The following is a 25,264-nucleotide window of genomic DNA, read 5'->3' as shown; positions in this document are numbered from 1 at the left end:
GGGAGACTCCTCAACCTCTCTGGGCAACCAGTGCCAGTGCTCAGTCACCCTCACAGTAAAAAAGTGTTTCCTGATGTTCAGAGGGAACCTCCTGTATTTCAGTTTGTGCCCACTGCCTCTTGTCATGTCATGGACACCACTGAAAAGAGCCTGGCTGTGTCCTCTTTGCACCCTCCCTTCAGGTATTTATAGGCATTATGAGATCACCCTGAGCCTTCTCTAGGTTGGAGAGTTCTAGCTCTCTTAGCCCCTTCTCATATGAGATGTTCTAGTCCCTTAATCATCTTCGTGGCCCTTCTTTGAACTGTCTCAAGTTTCTCCGTATCTGTCTCAGGAGCCCAAAACTGGACACAGTACTCCTGGTGTGGCCTCACCAGAGTTGAGTAAAGGGGAAGGATCCAGTCCCTCGATCTGCTGGCAATACTTTGCCTAATGCAGCTAAGGATACCCTTAGCTTTCTTTGCTGCAAGGGCACACTGCTGCTTACTCAAGTTCAACTTGGTGTCCACCAGGACCCCAGGTCCTTTCCTGCCAAGCTGCTGTGCAGCTGGGTGGCCCCCAGCATATATTGGTGCACGGGGTTGTACCTCCCCAGGTGCAGGACTTTGCACTTCTTGTTGAACATCATGAAGTTCCTGTTGGCCCATTTCTCCAGCCTGTCAAGGTCCCTCTGGATGGCAGCATGACCTTCTGGCATATCAGCCACTCCTCCCAGCTCGGTGTCATCTGCAAACTTGCTGAGGGTACACTCTGCCCCAGCATCCAGATCATTAATGAAGATGTTAAGCAAGACTGGACCCAGTATGGACCGCTGGTGTACACTGCTAGTCCCTGGCCTCCAACTAGACTTTGTGCTGCTGGCCACCACCCTCTGGGCCCCACCATTCAGCCAGTTTTAACCCACCTCACTGGGCTCATCCAGCCCATACATCAACAGCTTCTCTATGAGGATCTTATGGGAGACAGTGTCAAAGGCCTTTCTGAAGACAATGTAGTTCACAGGGCCTTGGAGGAGCCAAGCCTTTTGTTCATGTATTTTTACAGTTCCCAATTTGTCAGACTTCTCACTTCTCCATGCTAAAACTCAGTGGAGAGTTTGCCTTTGTTGATGGCGGCTTTGAAGGGTAGCTGTGTCTGACCCTGGCAGAAAGCACACCTGACGAGGAGAAGCCTTCCCAAAGCTCATTGACTCAACCTTCCCCTGGATTTCACTCAGCTTTGGATCCGAGCCACTGTGGATAGACAAGAGCAGGCATCTCAGCCTTGAGGAATGCCAGTGTTTAAAGCTGTATAGATTTTCACTCGTCTTTCATCACTGAACACTACCTCTTGCTAAGCTATTAAAGGCATATTCACATGCCCCAGAGATTTTTTGAGTGATTAATAACAATGAGATGATTGTTATTTAATTACAGCCAAGAGTATTAGGGAAAGTTACTATACGGTGAATGCACCTGAAGAACAGACGTCTCAGTATAGATCCTTTACATGGCTGGAGCTATATTACTAAGATGCTCTGTGGGCATAATGACTCTAAGGAATCTCATGGAAGAAATAATTAATAAATGTTGAAGTGAGTTTGATAAAGGAAGTGATCACATGGGTGAGGTATATATCCAAGTGGGTATAAATAACTTAGTGCTCACTTTGTTGAAATCCATTTGTCCTCCATCCAACTGCTTTCGAGTAATATCCTTCAAGGTAAGCTTTTCTAGATGTACTCTATAATACAGGAATCAGGAAGAAAACAATGTAGAATAAACTATTTTGGACTGTGGAGTTGTAGACTAAAGTGGAGGTATGAGATTTGGAATAGTAGACTGTAAATATTTAGAACTGTTAGATTTATAATCTCACTTCCTGGTGAAATATTACAAGATTTTTTAATACAAATGAATGTAATATTTGATCTGAGGGGAGCAGATAACATATTTGAAAACTGGTAAATAAATGCTCATTTATTTGGCTGTAAAAAACTCCATGTCTGACTTACTTAGAAAGTCATTCTAAATTTAGGGTAAACTGTGACTGTAGTTCAAAACCAGTCTATTATCTGTCATTTAATGAATACTAATGCAAGCTTTTATCTTCAGAAGAATTCTTTACACGCGTTTCTGTAAGGACAAGCACACCCAGAACTTGAAGATCTCCAAACAACGTAGTGTTTATCATTAGCAAAATATATGATACATTAGATCAGTCTCAACACAGATTAGAGTAAATGTTTTACTACAAAGTGGGAGATATTTTTGTCATGTGAAGCAAACTAATATAATGGATTGCAGATTAACTGGGATCAACAGAAGTAATCCCAGAATGTCTCTTCATTTACACAGTGTTTCACAATATCTACATTTAAACATAATATGAAGAATTGTTTAAACATCCTGTTAGATCAAGTAAGATGTGAAAACAGTTTGCAAAACAAAAGAAACTTTCAGTAGACCATTTTATTGCTACATGGACTTTCCCTGTCTATGGTACTTTGGCAGAGCCTGTTGACTCACCTAAAGCAATACCCAAATAAATATTGTTAGTCAGGTTTCTGGACGACATTGGTAAAATTTGAAGGATACATAAGGCTCACCATTGCTGTAATATGTGCATTTACTATGATAAGGGTAAATCAAACAGAAATATGGCCAGGCTACAAAAGAATTATTTTCTAAGCTGATGTATTCCCACTCCCAGATTCAAGAGATAACATTCTGCCTAATATTTTACTTAACTCACCAGGCACACCAGTCTGCTGTGTGACTTTTTCTTGTCTTTGGATTAAACAAAAAATGATTGTAATTCTGCTGGTGTCTATGTCAATGGTGTTGTACAGTGGTAAGTGGCAATGTATTTTTACGATTATTTGACATTTATGCCTAAATACTATTTTAAGCATGTGCATTTGGAAACAATCCTTTAGAAGCATGCCTTCTGTGCCCTCAAACCTAGTTGTTCAACATCCAAATGCATTTAAATAAGTTTATCTATGGAGTACTTATAAAACATGTTTTTTCTCAGGACTTGTAGTGAAGCAAGAAACATTTAGTGGGCTTAAAAATATAACCAGAAAATTGCAACTTCCCTTCTGCTAACATTTGGTCATTATTTAAGTCCTTTAGACTCCAAAAAAGTTACAAGTTACATATAAAGAGATTCTACTCATTAAATACATGTGTGTTGTCTATATTCTCCAAACCATTCAGTGCATCCTGAAATATAACTCATGTTCAGCTAAAGCTCCACCTTCAAATGTTACTATGAGTAGGTTTTTTTCTTTCATATAACTCTTTAGATTTTATTGTCATGGGTGAATGAGCTTCCCAGTGACAGGGACGGGCAAACATTTCAAGTTTCTGCAGTCCCTGCACTGTGTAGGAATGTCATTAAGAGTAGCGGTGTGCAGGTGAAGAAAAGGACTCTTACAAGGTCTAACACCATTTCTGGTCACTCCATGGGGTTATTTCTAAAGGGAAAAGAAAACTCAGCACCTTGGCATAGACAAAACTCTGCACTGACCTACTTCAACTTCACCAGTTGCCTCTCTTCTAAGGGGTTGCGTGCATTAGAAGTCAGTAAAGAAACAGGTCTAACACAAAACACATGGGCTAAAATATATTGATGAAGCTGAACCTTAACACTCCTACTATACGAATAGAAGTCAGTAAGAATATTAGCATTTCCCACTGCAGTGATAGAGAATGCCAAAATACCTACACCATTTATTCATAAAAAATAAGGGGTATTTAGCCCCCAGATATAAGGGGGACTATATATACTGATAATATCTAGTACACTCAGAAATACCTGGACAGTCAGGAATTTTTCTGACATAATGTTTGAAAAAGATTTCCCCCAAACCTCAAAACGCTGTGCCACAGTTTTTAGATTCTTTTCCCCCAGCTAAGCACAATCTGAGCATAAAGATTTAAAATATTACCATTTTTAGGTTTGGAGAGGATCATTGATTTATAGTTATGCAGGATCTATTCTGCTGATCTCTGCTTTGAGACTGAAGCAAATATCTGTGCATGAACTAGCATCTTTGTGAGGAGCTAATGTGATTTGCCATGAATAAATCAAACAGGTTGGGTTTGCTGCACCCTGACTTTTCGTGGCACAATCAAGGTTTCTGCTCCCCAAGGATTATAATGACTGTGTCCATGCCCTATGTCATGACATTTTAATTAGCCATGACTGCCAAAAACAACTGGAGGTGCACTAATGTTTTTTTGATGGGCTTTTTTCAGATAACACTTCAGAAAAGCGTTGTCAGAGTAGCAACATCACAGACACAGTCCAGAAACATTTTCACATGTATCTGAATGTTGAAATAAATTCTGTGGGTAAGGTATACAACCGGAAAGCCCAAGAGCTGATGTATCATACAAGTCTCGCCAGGACATGTGCCAAGTCATTTAGTAGGTTTTAGAGAAAGGCGAGAGAAGTTGACCTCCTTGGGGTCTTCTGAGGTTTAAAGGATTGATTTTTGTAATGCAATCTTTCACTGGCTATCCAGGGAACGACATAGGACCAATAGCCCCAAAAGACGTGATAGCAAAAGAAGAAAAGAGAATAATTCTCTTTTTTAAGTACTCTCTCAGAAAGTACTTTCGCATTGTCCCTCCCCCCCCCGCCCCCAATTTAAACGATATTGAGCAATCTTGTTAGCAAACATTGGTTCATTGATCTTGACTTAGTGACAATTAGAGATATCGCTCTTTGTAGTGAAAGAATTAGAAGACCTAAAGGTTTACCAAGGTGCTGACTCTGTGGTAGAGATTTTTCTCCAGGGTAGCTTCAAACATTTATGTGTTCATTTGGTGTGTGTGAATTAAGTTCACTGACAAGAACTAAATGCAAATGAAGGATGCTGGAGCAATCACAACTTCCAGCAGTTCTGTAATGTGGCTTTATCAGTTCTCTCCTCTGTCTCATTTCAACTCATGGGATTTTCATGTTTTCCAAAATTTTGCTGAAAGGACTAAATGATCGATGGCTGTTCATCAATAGGCACTGAGTTTGAGCCATGATGTTATGCAGTGTGTCAAAACCTGGCTCTAGATGCACTTGACAGAACATGGCTTGAGGGAAGGATGTTTGTCATTGCAGAGGAAATACAGGCTTTAAGCCAGAAAATAAGGGACAGTTTTTCTTTAGCAAGCACGTGTAGAAATATATAGCATTCAATGCTATTTATTTTGCAAAGCACACCATTATTTCACTTGAATCTGGATTCCTCGTGGCCATCAAGCTTTCAACACACTTGTTCCAGTTCTGTGAAAAGGCCAGCCTTTATTCGGAGACCTTTTCTGGTTTGTGGAAAGCTGTCTGTTCCCTTCGGGCCTGCTGCAATGAAGGACATTTCTGATGGATTGCTGTTCATACAAAAGCTTTTTGTTGTGACCAAGACATTCAGGAGAAGAATAACATAAGAGGAAGCACCTCTTCCTACCTCCCTCAATCCCATATCTATATTCTGCCACTAAAATTGAGAAATGAATTGCTGGAGGCATATGACTGTTACTACGACCATCTTGTTCACTCCACAAAAGTTGTAGACATCTTGAGAAGGCCCTTAGGTACAAACTAAAAAAATTCCTATTTTTTCCTAATCCTTTGCTAAACATAAACTTAAGGCTTGTATCTAAAAAAAACACTACTCTGCTTTACTCTCTTACAACTATATTTATTGCAGGAAAATGCAACAGATTAGCAAGATAACTGTCAGCTCTTTCCCAGAATCTTTCATAGATAAAATGGACAGCTTTCCTAATGCCAGTTATTCTGAGACATAAGCTATGCCATGAATTTAACATTACTTTTTTTCTTCATTTTTTAGATCCTTGAGCCAATAAATACCCTTGACTTATTATCTTTTAAAAAAAAAGTCAAGTTTAAATAAATCCAAAGTAACATGCTCTCCTAAACTCGTGCAGAAGATAAGAACAAGGAAAAAAAATGGGAAGGGAGAGAAAAAGTATTAGATTTCACCCTAATTCAGGACATGGCAAACAGAAGAAAATAAAAGTGTGGAAAACATACCATCTTCAAAAAGAAAAGGAGATAATTGACTTAAAGAAATAGTGATAGGAAGAGAGGCAATAAGGCAATAGGGAATAAGGACTCAGAAAAACCAAACTTGACTTCAAATAAGTGGAGAGCACAGGGTTACAGAGTAGAAACATTTGGGACAATGAAAGTAGTTGGGCAACTAAAAATTTTATACAATTCTACTGATTTGTCCCAGTAAGTGCTGCTGTTCAGAAGAGCACAGGAATACAAGGGTTAGCACATCCTCACTAGCAATACCTCAGTTTAACAGAGGACTGATTTTTAAGCTGAAGTCAATGTGACTTACCAGTACGCTTCTGGGCGTTCCTGGGTGCGGATGGAGCTAAGCAAGTGTTTCATGGCTTTGATAAATCAGCTTGCTAGTGTAGGAAGGTATTCAAAATGCCTGCAGTGTATGTGTCATAATGAAGTATATTTTGTTGGTTTGTTGGGTTTTTTTTTATTTTTAAATCTTTTTCTTCTCAAATTTGTTTGCTGAGGTAGGTGGCCAAGAATTGGAGCCGCCAGCATTCCTGCCAGAGCTTCTTAACACACCTGAAAGAATCTTGAGTAAGAATGGTTTAAGCTTTACTTTCTACAATATTGCATGGCAGTGGGGAACCACTTGTACTCCAGGAGCATTGCAGGGAAGCGTGCTGTTAGCAAATAGCTAGTAACTCATATCTCAAAGTGGTTTAACAACTGAAGCAAGACCAGGGGGAGTCTGGGGACAGTTCTTGTCATTTACTTTTTTAAAAAGAAGTGTGGTTTGTTTATTTTTTCATTTAGACAATGCCACATTCTTCAATGGAGTCTTTCAAAATGTGGAAAGTGTTGCATTATTTTTTGGTAAGTATGTGTTCCAGTTGTACTTGAGCACTGAATAGAAACCCCATGGAGTTTGCTTTTTATATATACTGAAAAGGAACAGGGATTTTTGAAGCTGTAGATTTCCCCAAAGACTATTATAAAACTAAATACTGCTGAGTGTCAAGCATTGCTCAATGTCCCTGTGTTACTGCCTTGTTTAAGCTCTGCGTTCACACAAATGTCATCCATCTGTGACCCACACCCGGCCCACCTCCATTTACCATGCATTTTATGGCTGTTCTCTTTCCAGACTGCCTGGGTTCTCACTTCACCTGGTTACAGTCCATCTTCACTAACTTTCCTGCCCTCCTCAACTTTGTGAACAAAATGAAGTGTGTTACTGGTTTTTGTCCCAGAGATTTTGAAGACTATGGTTGCTCTTGCCGGTTTGAGATGGAAGGGCTCCCAGTGGATGAAGCTGATGAGTAAGTCTCATCTTATAAGTAAGAGATGTCCTCTTCTGCCCTGACTGGCTGTCAGTACCCTCATGCTCTCATGACCCGAAGCATAACACTTGTCTAAATGATTTAAGGACAGTTGCAAAAAAATAGAAGAGGGTAAGTAAGTCTCACACCATCCGGCTCTGTTTAATCTAGTCATCACTCACTTGCAACCTAAATATCTGATACAACCTACAAAAGATAACTTCAACTCTGGTTTATCAGCCCTGTCCTGTGTTATTCCTACCTGCTGGTGAGCACCATCTTTTTGCTGGGCCAACACCCCGTACCAGTTGCCTTACAGCATGGTTTGGAAACAGATGAAGTCGAGGTGGTCCTAATCTACAGGATGTGATGATCCACTTGCTTTTTTTTTCATAGCTCAGAGTCTCTCTTTATTTCCCCACACTTCGATGTGGAGAAATACTCCCATCCTACAGATAAAAGCAGAGTGCCCCACACCTGCATATAATTCCACCACAGCAACTCTGGTGGCACAGCAGGTTTGAACTGGTTGCAAAGAGTGGCCATTCATGCAATAGAATAAGTAAACACCATACCCATCTCCTTGACATATCTAACCCAGAGGTCTTGTCGTGGTTTAGCCCCAGCCAGCAGCTAAGCACCACGCAGCCGCTCGCTCACTCCTCCCCGGTGGGATGGGGGAGAGAATCGGAAGAGAAAAAGTAAGAAAACTCGTGGGTTGAGATAAGAACAGTTTAATAATTGGAACAAAATAATAGTAATAATAATAATGAGTTGTAATGAGAAGGAAAACAAGAGAGAGACAGGAACAAAACCCATGGGAGGGAAAAAAGAAAAAAGAAAAAAAAAAAATTAAAAAAGATACAACTGCTCACCAGCTGCCGACGCCCAGCCAGTCCCCGAGCAGTGATCACTGCCCCCCAGCCAACTGCCCCAGTTTATATACTGGGCATGACATCACATGGTATGGAATAGCCCTTTGGGCAGTTTGGATCAACTGTCCTGGCTGTGCCCCCTCCCAGCTTCTTGTGCACCTGGCAGAGCATGGGGAGCTGAAAAGTCCTTGACCAGTGTAAACACCGCTTAGCAACAGCCAAAACATCAGCGTGTTATCAATATTATTCTCATACTAAAATCCAAAGCACAGCACTATACCAGCTACTAGGAAGAAAATCAACTCTATCCCAGCCGAAACCAGGACAGCTCTCTAAATTCTGAATAGATCTTTGTGAACAAAACCTCATTCGTTTCTTTGTACTGGGGAATTCTGTCTCACTTAAATTGGTGCTAAAAACTGGAGGGCCTGTTAAGAAGGTGAGTGGGAAAGCATTAATCTGAGCAGTTTAGTGGGTTTTCAATCTTACCAAAATGTTGGTATTGGGAGCTGCGTAATACACCAGCAATGTAAGCTCATAGTGGACTATAATGAAAATGTTGGCATCTGAGGGGATTTAAGCATCAACAGAATCAACTTACAGCTAAGTATGACTTCAAGTGGCAGTTAGGAGGTTAAGCAGATCTTGCCCTGAATACTTGTGTACATGCAGAGGCTGTAAGACACTGGAGCATCCAGGCACAGAGAAGAACAATGTAGCTCAATGGCTCTTCCCAGTACCATGCACCAGGAACAAAACCATCCAGACTCCACTCTGTGCTTTGGAGCGATACAAAACCATCCAGACTCCACTCTGTGCTTTGGAGCGATACTGCCCCAGACCCTGACTGAGCTAGTGAGAAAAAAATTTAATCTCAAGCCAGGACAATCCAATGGTTGTTCACTTATGCCAGCAGGAGGTGTGAAAAGAAATTCAAAGAGAATCAAGATCCATCCATGTCTAAATAGAAAAAAGGTTTTTCCAACAATGTGATGTATTAATTCCCTGAGTGAAGACACCAATGGCTCAGAAAGAGCTAATGCCTACAGTTAGATGGAAATTAATCCATCCACTTTCCAGCATGGAATGGCTGGGAAAATGAAGATCTAATCCTGCTACTGGAAAAAATCCATGGGACTTCTTAGGAAAGGTTTTCTGAACAGTCGTGATGACATGCTGAAAGGAGAGCTCGAGTCAGTTCAATGGATTGATACCCGAAGAGCTGAGCACCTGGGCTTTTGCTTCACTCAGCTTCATTTTAATGCAGAGCAGCATAAATACAGAAACAGCAGAATTATCTGTCAGCGGTTTTGTCCTGAGAAACATCCACAGAGTCACTTTGTGTTTACAAATTGGTTAGCAGTCCTGCGGTGAGGTTTCCTTAGCAGCATAGCAACCCCACTGCAGTTTCAGTAAATGGAGACTGATTATTGTTTGCCACTGACACAGATATGCCCTTGGTTCAAGAGAGCCTCCAAACAGGTGGCTGCTACGTGTCTTTCTCAGACACAGTTCCCACAGTGTTGCAATTTTTTCACTAACTTTATTTCTTAGAAACTAGTTTTGCAGACCTCGGATTTTATCACCACCATTTCTGTTCCACAAAAAAGGGCTGAACACCTCACTGTAGGTTTTTAAGGCATTGGAAAATGCTTGTGCCCATAAGCCCAACCTTTTCCCATTTCCCAGAGTAGCTAATTGTCATATCCAAATTAGGAGCCTAGTCTACCTCCATAGTCCATGGGGAAAGAGAAGCATGCCCAGAGGACAATCCATGTCTTACAATCCCCTGCTTGCAAAGGGAAGGCAAGTAAATTTTCTGATTAACTGTTGCGTTAAGTGTTGATGTAATTGTGATGCTCTAAACAAACAGGAACTGCAGAGAGTTTGCATTACACTAATTATGCAGTTAGAGGAGATTTCAGGTGCTGACACCTCACTAGACCTCAGGCAGAGAGAGGAGTGGGTCTTTAGACATTTCATCAGCTATATGTTTAAAACTCTGTTCCTGATGGAGCTTACGAACTTCAGCCTCACCTCTGAAACAAGGCACAGTAGTGTTAGTGGTGCAGAGGAACCATCAGGGCCTCTCTACTGAATGGTGTTTGCCCTCACTGTTGTTCAATACATTCCTGCAGTCTCCTAGACCAGGTTACAGCAGGGAGCAAAACCACTAAGAGGCAGCAGAGACACTGGAGTGCAAGAAATTGGCCTTTGAAACTTCATCAGCTGGGATAACGCTATTCATGAGCTCTGATCTGCTGCCGGCAACCTCAGCAAATGTCATCACTGATGTCTTTCACCAAGTCAAAAGTCTGATCACGGTTAGGACTTGGACTGCTTCCTTGGTTGTGAGGACATGTTAAATATTGTAATAATTATTTATTAATATAGGAAGTGATTAAATATTCAATGCTTCCTAAATATAGGAAGTAAGCAAGTGAATGCGTACCCTAGAAAGGAGCCTGCAAGGGGCAGGTGTTTGCTCCCCGGTCTGATCAGTGCAGGAGTGCTTCTGTCCACTGGGGAGTTCAGTGCACACGCAGGGCTGCGGGTGATGTCTAATAACACATTCACTGTGTCTTTAACGAAAATCCCACATGAGCTTAATTAAAGTTAACTCCTTACATCGTGATGGCAAGTTAACCCTTCCTGGCAGCAGATGGTTTTGAGTGTTAATGTTTTCTTTGCATTCGGCATGGTCAAGACCAACCGAAATTGAATAACGGACCCATGTTCTGAGTCCATTTCTATAAATGAGGATATTTCAATCTAAATCTAACAGCAAGCCCCTGCTTAATTTATGTAACAATCTTATATGGGGTAAATGATGACAGAGTTTTACTGGCGTTTCATTTATAGCTGATGTCAGTGCACACAGATGTTGCTATAATATAGAAGTAGATGGCTTGCCTGTTCAAAAACAGCTGAAGGGAAGAGATGATTGCTGAAGAGCTTGTTGTTTTATTGACTATTTCATTGCTGTTTCATTGCTATTCACAGCTAAAGTGGTCACGCAGGCATTTGGGGTTTGCATGACAGCAGGGGCATAGGAAAACGCAAGGTTGCTAACTTGTTGTGTGGTGGTAGGAGAAAATTGCTTTACTCCAGTGTGAGAAAAATATGTTGTGGCCCCTTCCCATGGCCAAATGGTGCATTTTAATTCTGATTGTTGCATAGAAGAGAAAGTACAAGAAACAGAGGATAACACTACACCTATTTATGTAGCCTCAATGAGACATAGGGATTCACAAGGCATTGCAGAGGCATTAACACTCCATGAGTGCCAGGTTCTGTGTAGTTCTCCAAATCTGCAGTGAGAAAGGTTGTGGCAGGGCTGGAGCCAGGACCTCTAGAGCTGAGCTGTAAGAACTCAGGTACAGCAGGAGAGAAATGTAAGTGTGGTCTCCCACAGCATGCAGACCTGCTCCTACCACTGAGTTTTGCATCCTTCTGCACTCATCCCACTAGACTGACTCAGGAAAAAGCAGTACTCAGCCTTTCTTGTGTCTAGGGACCACACTGAGGAATACTTTTTCTCTTTTGGCATCTTTTGCATTCTTGTGTAAGAGTGACACAAAAGCATTGCAGTCTGATCTTGAACTGAAACTAAATTGTGTGACATTTGTGTTATTTCATTTTTTTAAGCTGCTGTTTCCAGCACCGCAAATGCTACGAGGATGCAATGGAGATGGAGTGCACATGGGATCCATCAAAGATTTCTACAGATGTCAGCTGCTCTACTGAAAACCTGACCTGTGGTAAGATTAACCTATTGCAAGAGCGTAATACTGGAGCCTTACCGTGACCAAGAAGTTTGTTCTGGGCTATCCACCAAAGGTTAGATATAAATTTAGCAGAAACCACCTCCACGTGTGGATTCTTAAGGGCTTAAGCGTTCTGCCCAGGGATGAATGGAAACAGGAATACACAGAAGCATCAAAGCCCAACTAGGCAGGAAAATTGAAGTCCCGTAACTTGCCAGGGCTCCTCTTGCTGAGGAGGCAGCCTCTTGCTGAGGTTTCCCTGACTTTGTAGGATGACTAAGCGTTGCTTGAGATATCTCCACACATCAGAAATTCAGCGGATGCTGGGGAAAGAGGAATACATAGAAGCATCAAAGCCCAACTAGGCAGGAAAATTGAAGTCCTATAACTTGCCAGGGCTCCTCTTGCTGAGGAACTGAAAAACAGTTCCCTTCTGAAGCTTCAAGGCCTGATTTTTATATACTTTGAAGGAACAAATTCTTTGTTCACAGGGTCGTATACACTCCTCAGATACAACAGTATCACCAGCGAGGGCAGGGACTGCCATTATAATAGAAGCTACTCCATGTAATACTAATACAGTCCTGTCAAGTGTGGAGTGGGGCTGTTTAATGCCTGATCAATTTTAATATAATTTTTCAGCAAGTATTGACTCTCAGAGAAGACTATATGCTAGAACGTGATTTGAGGATACCAGCAAAGCAGAGCTTTGCTGAGCTCTGCTTTGAGCAGAGCAGAATCCCCAAACCAATACCCTTACAGTGTGTTTAAGCAACAATCTGATCCAATTTCCTTTTCTTGTTTCAAATCAAAACCATTTTTGCTATTTAGGCCAATCTATAAAGGTCCAAGTGCATTTAAACATGAACAGTGCCTTTTTAGCTCTTTCCATGCTTAATCATCATAAAAAATTTTGTTCAAACTAAAAAAAAAAGAAAGAAAAAAAGAATAGTCCCCATCAAAAATGTGAAACGGAAGTGTGACAGCTCCGAAAGGGCAATGTTTTTTTTGAAACCCTGAAAGGCAGAAGGTTTTGAAGGGGGCAAATAATATTTCCTGGGAAACTGTTTCAGATCCTTTATAAGGAGCAAAACACATCTTACCTGAAAGGCTTGGCTTGTGGACTATGACTTCTTGAGTTTAGGAGGAATATTTTAATGAAGTCTGTGAAAAGTCAGACTCGGTATCAGCTGGGTTAAGTTTTCCATGGAAAAACTAGAGGCAGCAAAGCCCTGCTCTGTAGTCCTCTCTACTCTGCAGAACGAACCGGCACAGGCAAGAAGTCTATTGCCAGCCGTGCCGGGCTACATTGGATGGCGTTTCGAAAACAAACTGTGTTGGACTATGAAACTTGACTGTGTTTAACGTGAAGAAGCACAGTATAAATAGGTTTGCACTAATGAATATAGACACAAACCTTACAGGGAGGAAAAAGCAGGAGGTGGAAAAGATATTTCAATAGTACCTTGTTTGGATTTTTATTTTATTTCCAGAGTCTGGGGACCCCTGTGAACAGTTCCTCTGCAACTGCGACAAAGATGCCATTGAATGCTTTGTGAATGCACGTATTAACTCTTCCTTGAATGGGCTGGATGTCTCCTTCTGTCCATCTCTGGTTACAGGTAATAATAAGGATCTGATCGACTGTCTCTTCCTGCCAGTTTTTCCACTGGCATCAAATTTGCCCCACCGAGAATGAAGCAGTAGCTGGGTGCTTTCCTGCACTAAATCTGGCAGTCTGTCCTATTCTTTGTTTCATGTGTCCTCTCCATTTACTGCTACTCAAGTGAATACCAAGAGAGAAGAAGAAGGTGGACTAATTGCCATCCTGGAGCAAGTCCAGGAGAGGTTACTGAGCTGGTGAGGAGGCTGGAGCACATGATGAAAGAGGAGGAGGCTCAAGGGAGATCTTTTTGCTGTCCTCAATACCTAGTGGGGTGTGTAGAGAAGATGGAGCCAGACTCTTCCTGGAGGTGCACAGAGACAGGACAAGAGGCAAGAGACACAAATGCAACAGGGAAATTCCAGTTATATATGATGAAATTTTTTTTTCAGGAGGCTCCTTCCAACCCTGTGAGGCTCTTGCCAACCTGAATGAATGGGCGATACTTGGGGTGATTAGTGACCCACTGAGGTCACTAGCAGGAATGCCAAACTGAAAATATCGCTAGCTCAAACCTCCCCTTGAATCATGCAAAACACTAGCTGGAAAGGCAAAAATAGGCCCACTCTGCTCTGTTACTTGGTTTCCATCTTGGAAGGAAAAATCCTCTCTCAAGACGAAGGGGATATTTATCTCCATTGTCATGCGCTGATCTGTGCTCTGTAGCTGAAATTACAGCCTTGTAAGACTGAATACCTGTCCTGTGGGAACAGGGCTGGATTAAAAACTTAATTCATACGGATTGCAATCAGATCATGGCAGGGGAGGACTTTTGAACTTCCAAGCTGAGACAGACGTGAAAAAGCAACGCTAGTTTTTCTAATCCTTTGGCTCGTATTCACACACCTCAGTGCTAAGGACAGATATACACACCTATATCATGCTCTGGATGCGTGCATCCCCTCGTGAATAGGTCAAGGGAGAAGAAAATGCCACAGGAAAGTTTCCATCAAAGCCAGAAAATTGCGTTGTGTAAGCCAGTAATCCTTCACTGGGATCAAATGGCTCTCATATAAAGTATGGCAGCTCCAACACATTACAAATAAAGGGGAAATTGTTAGGCGCTAACAGAAAAATCCTGCTGGTTTTACCACTGCTGATAAAGATAGATTCAACTGTAGCTGACTGAATACCTCCACTAATTTTAGGCTCCTGATCATATTTCTTAATGGAAAAAAAAATCCTTTGCATGAAACATTTTTATTTAGTGTTCACTCATGTTATTATCTGTCTGTGTAGCTGTTCTGTCCAGTTCAGGCTTTGGAAAAAAAAAAAAATCCTATTTGACAAATTTATAGGAAAAGGATTTGGGTAGATTCTTTATTACAGAGAAAAATGTGAATGAAATGGGGATATATTTGCCTAAACTTTTGCTTTAATAGGAATAAATTCAATGAACTCCTGATTTGTTGTACTATTCAGATTAAACAGTGACAAACTCCCTTCTCACACTTCAGTCTATGAGAGAGCTTTCTCGTTTTCAGAAACAACCAGCAAGAGAGAGATGACAACACTTCACACGGAGGGTATGTCCTTATCTCTGTAATTCTTTGATTGGAGTATATTAAATCAAGATAAATTTAACTCAGAAAAATAACATGAGTATTTTGGAAGCTATGAATTCCTTTCTGAGAAGCAAAGACAAGTTTTAGCAAGACGTCAAAATATGAAAGGAAGAGAAAAAAGCCTAATAAACTATAAACCTATAAACTAATAAATGATTTTTGTGACAAGCTTTTACACAGGTGCACAGGAAAATTTCAGCCAAATGACTCCTTTTTCTGAGAAGGAATTCAGAAGAGAACCCTGAATCTCATTTAGAAATAATATAAGAAGAAACACACTAAAAGCAACTTAAAAATATTTTCAGATGGATCGTTTTGTATTTGCATGCACATTTAAGCCCCTGCATCAAGGTTCCTTAGCCAAGTGCCTGGATTTAAACATTTAAGTTTTAAGATGAAATGTTTAATTCATATCTTCATTTAAGTATTTAAGTACCTGCTGAAATGGGAATTTAAAGAGCGCTGATTGCTAGCCAGTTTCTCTTGTTTATGATAGTCTGAGGGATTTTTTTTTTTTTATTATACTGTATGTTGCTGAGTAGAATTTAGTATCAGCAGTGTATAAATGCTAAGGCAGGATTTTAATACTGTTACTGTAATTATCAATAATTGGGATTGTATTTGCTATATTTATATCATATAATAACCCTACAAAAAGCACAATAGTAATAATATTGAGAAATAAGTTCCATTCTGATGACTCTGATCATGTTATGCCAAGATCCTGTCTAATGAGCATCCTAAGCCATGACTCTGGAGTGAGAATGCTTCTATTTTTGCAGAGTTCCTTCATCACGGGACTGACAAAACACAGGCTGCAACTGCATCCATGGAAGAAGGTTTGCAACTTCCAGTGCAAGAAGCACCATTTTCAGCTGCCAAAAGCTGAAAGAATAAAATACAAGAATGAGCTGTTTGCTTCCTTTCTGCCCTTCTGAAAGGACTGATATAAAAGTAGATATAATGTTTTGGTGATCAAATTCCAGATTGAATGATAAGGTGCAGTTTTTCAGTTTGTGCATGTGATGTGCCTAACCACTGTTTACAGTACGTTTCCCAAGGGCTGAGAATGAGCACTCTATGACAAAACCTGTTTTCATCCAAACAGACCTTTTTTTCCCTGGGAACACAGGTTGCAGCAAGCGAGTTCTTTGGCAGAGATGTGCTATGTGGGTGCCAACCACTGGACCCACAGCCAATTGCTTATTTGTTGTCTTTAAAGAGACATTTAATTATACAAGATCAAGCAGTGGCATGAGGGAAAGTTGAGCATGGATTGTTGCAAATGAAGCAGCAGTTTGGTGGTTTAGTTATTTGCAACGTAGAGTTCCTGGCTGAAGTCCCTCTCACTCTGGTGCCTCTTGACTGAGTTCCTAAACCACAAGACCAAGTGGTTCTTCTCACAATCTTCATTTTTCTGTGCTATAATCAATAGCCATCTTATTCAGGAGTGGATGCTTGCAAAATCTCATTGCTGCAGTATGAGAAAACTATTCTCTTCCTACCTGCATGGTGTGCACTACAACACAAGAGGCTGTGGAGAGAAGTCATCCAAAGCCCCAGGTGGCTCTGGGAGGGCCCACCTAGTAAGTGAGGGCCAAGTCATACAGTAGTGAAATACAGAAGGAGACCAATTTTAGACCATCCACTGCCTGATTTAGCTGACGCACTCTTGTAATGTGGCCCCACCACAAGCAAAGCCATACTGTCATGTACAGGGACCCCGTATCTGCCAAGCACACGAGCAATGTGCACTGGATGGGTGCAACCAAGCCACTGCTCAACTCCGAGAAACTCGGGAGTTATATTGGGGGAGTGGGGAGAGGTGGAAAGTTGCACTTTTTGAGAACTTAAGAACCTGGTTTCAATCTGTAGTGTGCTGCTCTGTGTTTCTCAAAGCAAGTCATTGCCCTAAGTGTGAATCTGGAATAATGCAAAACCATATGGAATTTTTTCTTCTTCTTCTTTTTTTTTTTTTTAAGAAACAATGCTTCAGACTTTAACAGATTTTTTTTATTTTTAAAAAAGTGCCACATGCATAAGGGCACCTATCTGAAAAGGCTTTATGCCGAGTGTAAGTGGTGACTGTTCCTTCATACCTCTCCTCTATTATCAAAGTGGGGTTTTTACCAGATATTTCTTGTTCTTGCCTAACAACAGCTCCAATCTTGGTTCATGTTTCTCTCGCTGCTTCTGGAAGGGTTGGTAATAGAAAACTGAGAACTCCTGAAGGAGTGAGTGCACCTGTATTTGCACATCTGTAGCAATCTTTTACTTCCCAAAAAAATGATTACTTGTGCTCTCTAAAGAGGCGTAGTTCATCCTAAGGCTCAAAATATTGCCAAAGGATAAAGACGTGTATTAGGAATTTTAGAAAGCTGAAAATGTATCATCACAGATAACATATCTAGTCAGACCTTGAAGGAAATATTTGGAGAACCATTTACCATTTAACTAGCTGTCTCCCCGTTCAAGCCCATAGGAGCTTCACCATTAACAACTGTGGGAACTGCATTAAGCCGAAGCTAAGTACTACTCAGAAACTTGTTCAAAGGCAGAGACGTTCTTCCTCACATCACAACATCCTAACAGCAGACAAAAAGATGCAGAGATTTTTTGTTTATAATTGATATGTTTATAATTTATCAAAATGTGGCTGATGATAAATGAAAAAAGTTTATCAGGTAAATAAATAAAGTAGAGGTTAGGGAAGTATTTGGGCTTGTAGCTGCCCGTCCGCACTTGACTTTCAGTGCAGGTAAACATGAGGTGTTCACAGGGAATGTGGCATCCTTCTGTGCACCACACTGAGATTTTAGACCTAATTCTCTTTAGTATATTTGTCTATCAAATGGATTTAATATTGAATTTGCCACTGCAGTCATACTTATGTTGCTTCTTTGTTAGTGTAAAGCACATTATTTGAACACAGCAATGAGAATTTATCAGTATCACTTTGTCTACAATAATCAATGCACCACAGAGAAAAACGGGCAAATATCTATACATGAAATGCCTGGGTCTTCCTGCTTCACTGAAAAATCTCTTCTCAGCAGCTTGATCTCTCGTAAGAGTCTGTGCTGGCAACTTATTTTCTGAGTTTACATTTTCTGTCTTCAACAGTGATTTCTTTTGAGCCCAGTGAGATGGTCCTGGGGACTTCCAAAGCTGGAGGTAAGAGTCTGATTATACTTTTGTTGATGAATCAGTCACTCCTGACTCCAGGTGAAAACAGATTTTGGTTTATGAAGCTCTACGGTGTCACAGGCAAAAATCTGCAGCTCGGCCTTTCTGGCTTATACCCCTAGTTCTACTGACTTGCACATCCCTGAGCAAGCCACTTTGTTTCTCCTAATTAGCCTCTTTATAAAACAAGGCTAATAGTGATGTCTGGTTAAGCTTTACGATGTTTTCTGTAAAAGTCACTCCAGAAATGCATTGCAGAAATAGAGCAGGTAGGTCACTACCACGATGCCTCTGCTTTTTGTACAGTTACCACAAGGGACCACAGAGGTACAGCTCCTGCTCCCTCCGTCCCCTCGATAAAAGGTCAGTGACTCTCAGCTTTCTTTTTCCTTTGGCTGACACAGTAATACTTCATCTAAAAGCATCACATTTAAAAACCATGCGTGGTGATAACACGGCTGCCGGAGAATCAAATTTAGATCAGGGTCAGATAGCAGATACACAAACAATAAAACCAGCTTGAGAAGTATTTGCTGTCCATTGCCTCCAGCCACTCATTTGCACTCCTCATGCAAGTATTTGTGAAAACTCCTTCATATAAGGTTTTTCGATATAATGGTTGGTCCTTTAAATTACATTCATAGCATCTGCTGCCAGAAGGATTCATTTTGATTTTGCCTCCTCCTTTATTATACAGAATTTTGCAGAATTCTTTCCCAGTCTAAAACCTGTTTCAGCTTTTGCAATTGCTATTGCTTTGAGCACAGCCACGCCAGTAGCTACAGCTAGAAGTGGAGCACCTTGGTAGACTTGGAAGTTTTCAGTGTGCCCTTTTTTGTAGAAAGGATCGTTCAGGCAGACTGAAATGCACCAGAAAAATGTCAAGGAACACTGAATATGGAGAGTAGAAAGTAGTCATTTTTTAACTCTGACTACACTGTCTGGACAGTAGCCATGCCTCCCACCCCAATACAGAAATATGCCATTGCTGTAATAAACACTGGTCAAATGTTCTCCTCCATTGACTTGAATGTATCAGAAAATCTGTGTGTTGTGTTGTAGGTCTGCATGGCTCCCAGAAGATCATTTGTCATATCTATGCTTAGCTAAGTGCAGAATTTCCCAAACTTCAGTTTTATTTTCTACATCTAGCAGGAATCGCTTTCATTTCAACACATCACTGTCAAACACAGTGGCATAAAATGCGCACCTTGCTGAGCTATTAAAACTAGCATGTTGCTATTGATCCCTTTCTGCAACCTTTCATGGGCTTCCTTGTGTTCTTAGCGGTACTTTCATTTCTTTTATCTATTCTCTTATCCTATGACAGGTTATTTTCAATACATACTAAAAACAGAACATCAGAAGGACAAATTTAATGAATTTTAGTTTAATCCAATTAATAAGTTCAGCCAAGCAATTTAAAAGGACAGGCTTTAAAAATGTGGAACCACAAGTTCACTAGTATTTTCAAAGTATTTTGTTTGTGAAATGCCACATTCTTCATACTGACGTTTAGAAAAAATGAAACCATTTGATTTCCATTTGATAACAGTGTTTTCATTTACAAGTTAGCTTATATAAAAAAGGTTAAAAAAGAAAGAAAAAAAAAGTTAAGTAATCCCCAAATTAAACAAAACATTTCTGCTCAACAATAAAGCTTCAGATAATCTAAAAATAAATACCAATGTCATTTTTAGGATAAAGAATCTCCTTAAAGTTATGTTCCTATTCATCCTTGACTTATTTTCCCCTTAATATTTGCTTGTGGTTACAATCAAGTAAATCCTTCAGTTGCCCAGCTCTGCATCAGTCAGAAAGTAATTTTCTACCTTCCCTAATGTTGCTATCAGTTTTGGTATCCTCATGTGAATGGACACTTCTTTCATTTAGCAATTTACACAGAAAATGACATCTCGCCTGTACTTTATCTCTCAGTGTAGCTGACTGATCAGGAACCCATATGATTTCCAGCAACTGGCACAGCTCTTTACCTCAGTATGCAACATATAAAATTAAAAAAAAAAAAAAATCAGTAGTTATACTGGTCCTATTTAACCAGCATCTTGTTTTCTGAAAGGCAAAAAATGTGAAGAAATGACCAGTGTGGGTACTCTTTGCTTTTCCAGTCTTCATTTTTAATTTTTTTCTCTATGACCATCAGTTCACATGAGTTCTGCCTGAGGATATTACTCTGACCTGCTATCTAAAATGAAAATCTTGCTGTTTATTGCTCCATGTCTTCTTCCATTTTCCTCTTTCTGCTTATTCAGAAGAGGATGGATTTATGGAAGCTGTGGTCCCCGTGGAAGAGATAACCACCTCTCCAGCCTCCTTCCCAGGAGATATCAACTCAATGCAAGTCAAAATTGTCCCCACCGAGAAGATGCCTGCAGGCATATCTGCAAGGACAAAGGAAAAAGGCAAGTAAAAAATGAATTACACCTATTCTAACTTACAGCACTCCCCTGTTCCTGTCCTCAGCTCTCTGAGGAGTCAGCATTTCTCATAGATATGTGGAATAACACTATTTTCTCCCTAAATCTGGAGAGATTACACAGAATACAGGGTGCACAACACTGACTGCACTGGAAAGGGCGGTTCACTGTCAAACACTGACCAGGAAAGCTTAACTAACCATTAATGAACAGCCTTCCAACTATGAATTAAGCAAACGTTAGAAGACTGCCAATTGATTATGGTTCAGAATATGCACTTTTGTACACATTACTGAAAGAACAGCTTATTCTACCTTTGCAAGTCTAATCTATGCATATGTCACCTCCAGAGACAAGCCCTGCAAAGGGTGGCCAGAGCACAGCTTCCTCTGGAGTAGCTCTGGAACTGGTACTGTCTGACAGGGGACCCAATGAACCCGCCGGAAAAGGTAAACGAAGGTTTTTTTTCCACTAATATCTAATGAAACATTCAGTTACCTCTATATTAAAAGGTAGGTGTATATTACATATAAAGATTATAGTTATTCTAAGCCAGTTGGACAAGCATATATGTACTGGTATTTATAAGAACAGGAGATGCAGTCATCTGCAAAAGCTTCCAACAGTTTAACCCCTTCCACCAATGTGATATCACTAACAATTATAAAAACTCCTTATGATTAGGTTATAAGAACATTTTTCATACAGTACAAGATCTAAAATGAGCTCAGTGAATGTTTCCCCTTGCTTTTGTTCTTAGGCATTAATTTAATCACGTCTTCGAGTTACTTTATTTTACAAGCAGCAGAAGAAATAAAAGGAACTTCCCCTGCTCCTCACTCTGACCTCTTGCCAAAGTCTTGCCAGAGTCATCCTTTTTCTCACCATTTCTGATTCTGTTCCAACTCCTGCCCAGAGTTCACAGAGATCCCAAGACATTTCAGACCTGTCACTGCTGTAAATCCACGCTCATGGACTGTCCCATCCATCTTGTTAGGCTTCCCAATGGAGAGAAGCAGTCCCAGAGCTGGAACAGAGCAGACATGAAGAATCAATTCAGCCTTCTGTCAAACTGGAAAATTTGATCATAAAAGATCAGCTTTTAGAGAGTGCACGTCAGTGCATGAACCTGGGGTTTGTTCTTGGTGAATTAACATGAGTGAGCAAAGATTCAAGCAGGCACATGGGCAGAATTTTCTATTGGGGGAAGTAATCCAGGGTTGTCACTGGAAGAAGCAGGGAGAGTCAGTCTCGAGCTGCAGAAGGGAAGGTGGGATTAGTCATGGGAGCAAGGAGGATACACAGGGAAACCTGCCCTCTCTCTCCCCCAGTCCAACTATCAGACCCTTCAAGTCCTTTCCGTGGCAAAGTCCCAAAAGAGGCCCCCTGACATAGTTTTTCCTGACATGGAACACACTCTGCTCTCAAATCTTAGGCATAATTCCCAAAATATCAGCTCTTCCTGAGTGGGTGAAGCCATGGAAGCATTAGGGTTGGGACACAGAGATGCCAAGATCTCATCAGCACGGTAACCATTACGACAGATCGCTCCTGCATTTGGGATAGAGGCATCATAGCTCTAATCGAATTGCAGTTAAAAAGCATGAATGTGATAATCCAAGGTGGTCTTCCCTGGTTTGTAATATCAGGAAACAACTCTCTTTGAAGTGAAAATCCAGAATCTTTCCTTTGGGAAAGCCACACTATTACTGATTGCTCTGTGACAATAGCCAACTTTATCGGGACAATTTTTGTAAGCATACCATGAAGGAATCATGTACATCTTAGTCCTAGTAGACCTTTAATGCTAGGTGGAAGGTATTTCAAATGAAAAAAAAAAAGTTATTGTTTCCTCCAGCACAGCATAGTCATTGCCCAGCTATCACTGTGCAAGCACAAGAAGTTAGGACTCTATTTTCTGAATTAGCCAAGACAGAAGCTATTGAATACTCAGCTAGGTTTGAATACCCTAGAAGAAAAAATTAACTATGAAGGATTACAAAGGATTGCAAAGTACTCTCATTGCAATCCAGTTTGACTTGGAATTTACATCTTCATAGGGAACTCTCTTCCCCTTAAATATTTCCCCCCCACTTTTGCTGTCTTGCTCAGTAGTATTCTAAGAGCCATAGTTCATGGACTGGAGCAATGATTTAGAAATAGAAAAATGTTGTATTTAAAAGTTTCTGATAGCTCTGAAAATACTTCTAGCATCACAAGAGAGCCCCCAGCCAGTGAAAACATGATGTCTCAAATAATATTTTTTGCTTCATAGTATGCGAGAGATTAACCTTTCTGCAAGAGAGAGGAAATGGAAGAGTGAAGAGGGAGCTGCCCCAACTAGGACAAATGCTGTTCTGTCTAACTGAGCGATGCCCAGAGGAATTTGAGTCTTACGGTTGCTACTGTGGCCAACAAGGAAGAGGTTATCCTACTGATGCACTGGACAGGTGTGGGCTCTTCTATAATCTGCCGTTTACTGCGGGTATTATTGGTGTGCCTATGGACCAACAAAGACCAGTATGCCTTTTGTTCGGCCTTGTATCAGTAGTCAGGCCACATTATGGAAAAAAAAAAATCCACTTAAATACATAAAGCATGAAATACTCAAATGTCACTAAGACATTCTATTATTGCATCAATGTTTTGGAGAGGACTTGCTAACTCAAAATAAGAAAGGAGAATGATGGGAGGTAAGTAGAGCAGAAGGAAGAGTATATCAAAAGAGATGAGGATAACGGTTGCTGTGAAATTTGGCTAAGAGGTCGTTTGGAAAGTGATTTATGAAGAGAAGAGTTAACACACATCTGTGCTGCACTGTCCTTCAGAAGGGAGTACAGCTCGAGTGAAGTACTGCCTGAGCCGCAGCCAAGAGACCTGCCGCGGCCAACTGGGTGCTGTCACGGCACGGCTGACAAAGAGGAGGAATTCTGGAGTAATGCAGGGAATTCAACCAAAGCAAAGAAATCTCCTTTAAGAGTGTTGCATTTACAACTAAAAATCTCTCCCTGTGTGGAAGTTCATAAGAGCTGGGGCCACGTCAGGTCTAAGTATAGCACTTAGTATACAGCATACACAATTTTCCTACACTTGCACACAAATAAGACTGCCTACGCATGCTCAGGTAGACTAGATGAAGGCTCTGGCTATCATGATGCAGTTTTCAGATTTTCAGCCAACAATATTTGAACACTTGACACACTTCTCACAGAGGATTAGGTCACAGTTACAGCTGTAATTATATGTCTTAAAATTAAAACAAAAAACCCTTAAAAACTACAGCACTGTTAAACATACGATACCAAAAGAATTAGGAAGGAGGTAGTGAAAGTAGGAACAGGTATAGGAGGAGAGTAGGAACAGTTTGGGGTGGTTTTCTTCTTCTTTATGGAAAAGATTTTTCCATGATATGAAAACTGAAATTTCTCAGTTTTAATGGGCATTGAAAATAAAGAGATAAAACAATTGTGAGTACTCTGTGATGCAGGAAGACTAAGTATTTTTCATTTACATCTACTGTTTATTTTAGGTGCTGCTTCTCTCATCACTGTTGTATGGAACAAGTTAAGAAACTTGGATGTCATGCAGAAACAAGTTCAAGATCTGAAGTTGTATGTTTTGATCAGAAGCCAAAATGTAAGTTTGGGTTAGAGGAAATTTCTCATGTCCTGATGACAGTGTATCAAAGCATTACAGACTGAAGGCCACCATGCCTGTGAGCTGCTAGAGCTGAGTATGGAGACAGAAAAATTTGGCTTACAAAATGTTACCAATGCTTACTATAAGACCGAGCTTTTTTCCTAGTTGAGATAAAGGTTATTACACTACTGTATGTGATGTGACCAGGTCAGGCTGAGAAAATTACATTTAGATATTTTGTGACTGGAGACAGAAGTCAGCTGGTGTTGTCTTTACATTCACAAATTCAACTAAAGACAGTTGGACCTTCAGCTGCCCAGCACCTTGGTGTCAGGCTTATATTTAGATGATTAAAGGTGAATTTGGAGACTAAAATTCAAGGCAGATTTGAAAATTTTATTTTCAAAAGCTTATCTACCCATGGTAAATTACACAAGGACTAATTGTAACTGCTTTTAAATATTAATTCTGAAACTTCTTTTTAAGGTATCGGTTGGAGCATGTGTGAGAAACTACTATGTGCTTGCGATAAGACAGCAGCTGAGTGCATGGCTTCTGCCTTCTTCAATGAAAGCTTTAAGTTTCCCCACAGGCAAGAGTGCCAAGAGGAGAAAGTCTTATGTCAAAGTGACCCTTACGAAAGGCCTTCGGTCAGCCCAGAAATAAGCACCGGGATTTCCAGCTCCGAGGAGAGCAGTGAGGAGGAAGGTCCACTGTGGAGCGTATTAAGAAGAGCAAAGAGAGAGACACACCGTCCTGTTGGAAACTCCAGAACTGTGCAAACATGA

The 25,264-nt window shown here is 40.6% G+C and overlaps 1 protein-coding gene across 1 annotated transcript; it reads left to right on the top strand.

Moving 5' to 3' along the window:
• Positions 1 to 1,074: 1,074 nt before the first annotated feature.
• OC90 (otoconin 90) lies at positions 1,075 to 25,264 on the top strand. Its single transcript, XM_075495479.1, has 17 exons — positions 1,075 to 1,124; positions 1,575 to 1,603; positions 2,737 to 2,832; positions 6,553 to 6,618; positions 6,838 to 6,897; positions 7,169 to 7,343; positions 11,867 to 11,979; positions 13,479 to 13,607; positions 15,133 to 15,174; positions 15,996 to 16,052; positions 18,337 to 18,387; positions 18,706 to 18,762; positions 20,673 to 20,822; positions 21,188 to 21,286; positions 23,113 to 23,287; positions 24,367 to 24,473; positions 24,963 to 25,264. The coding sequence occupies exons 1-17, from the start codon at positions 1,075 to 1,077 to the stop codon at positions 25,262 to 25,264; spliced, it is 1,758 nt and encodes a 585-aa protein (XP_075351594.1).

The sequence above is a fragment of the Mycteria americana genome, chromosome 2, assembly GCF_035582795.1.
Source record: "Mycteria americana isolate JAX WOST 10 ecotype Jacksonville Zoo and Gardens chromosome 2, USCA_MyAme_1.0, whole genome shotgun sequence".
NCBI lineage: Eukaryota > Metazoa > Chordata > Aves > Ciconiiformes > Ciconiidae > Mycteria > Mycteria americana.
The sequence above is the reverse complement of the archived record's forward strand: the minus strand, read 5'-3'. Positions and strand labels throughout refer to the sequence as shown.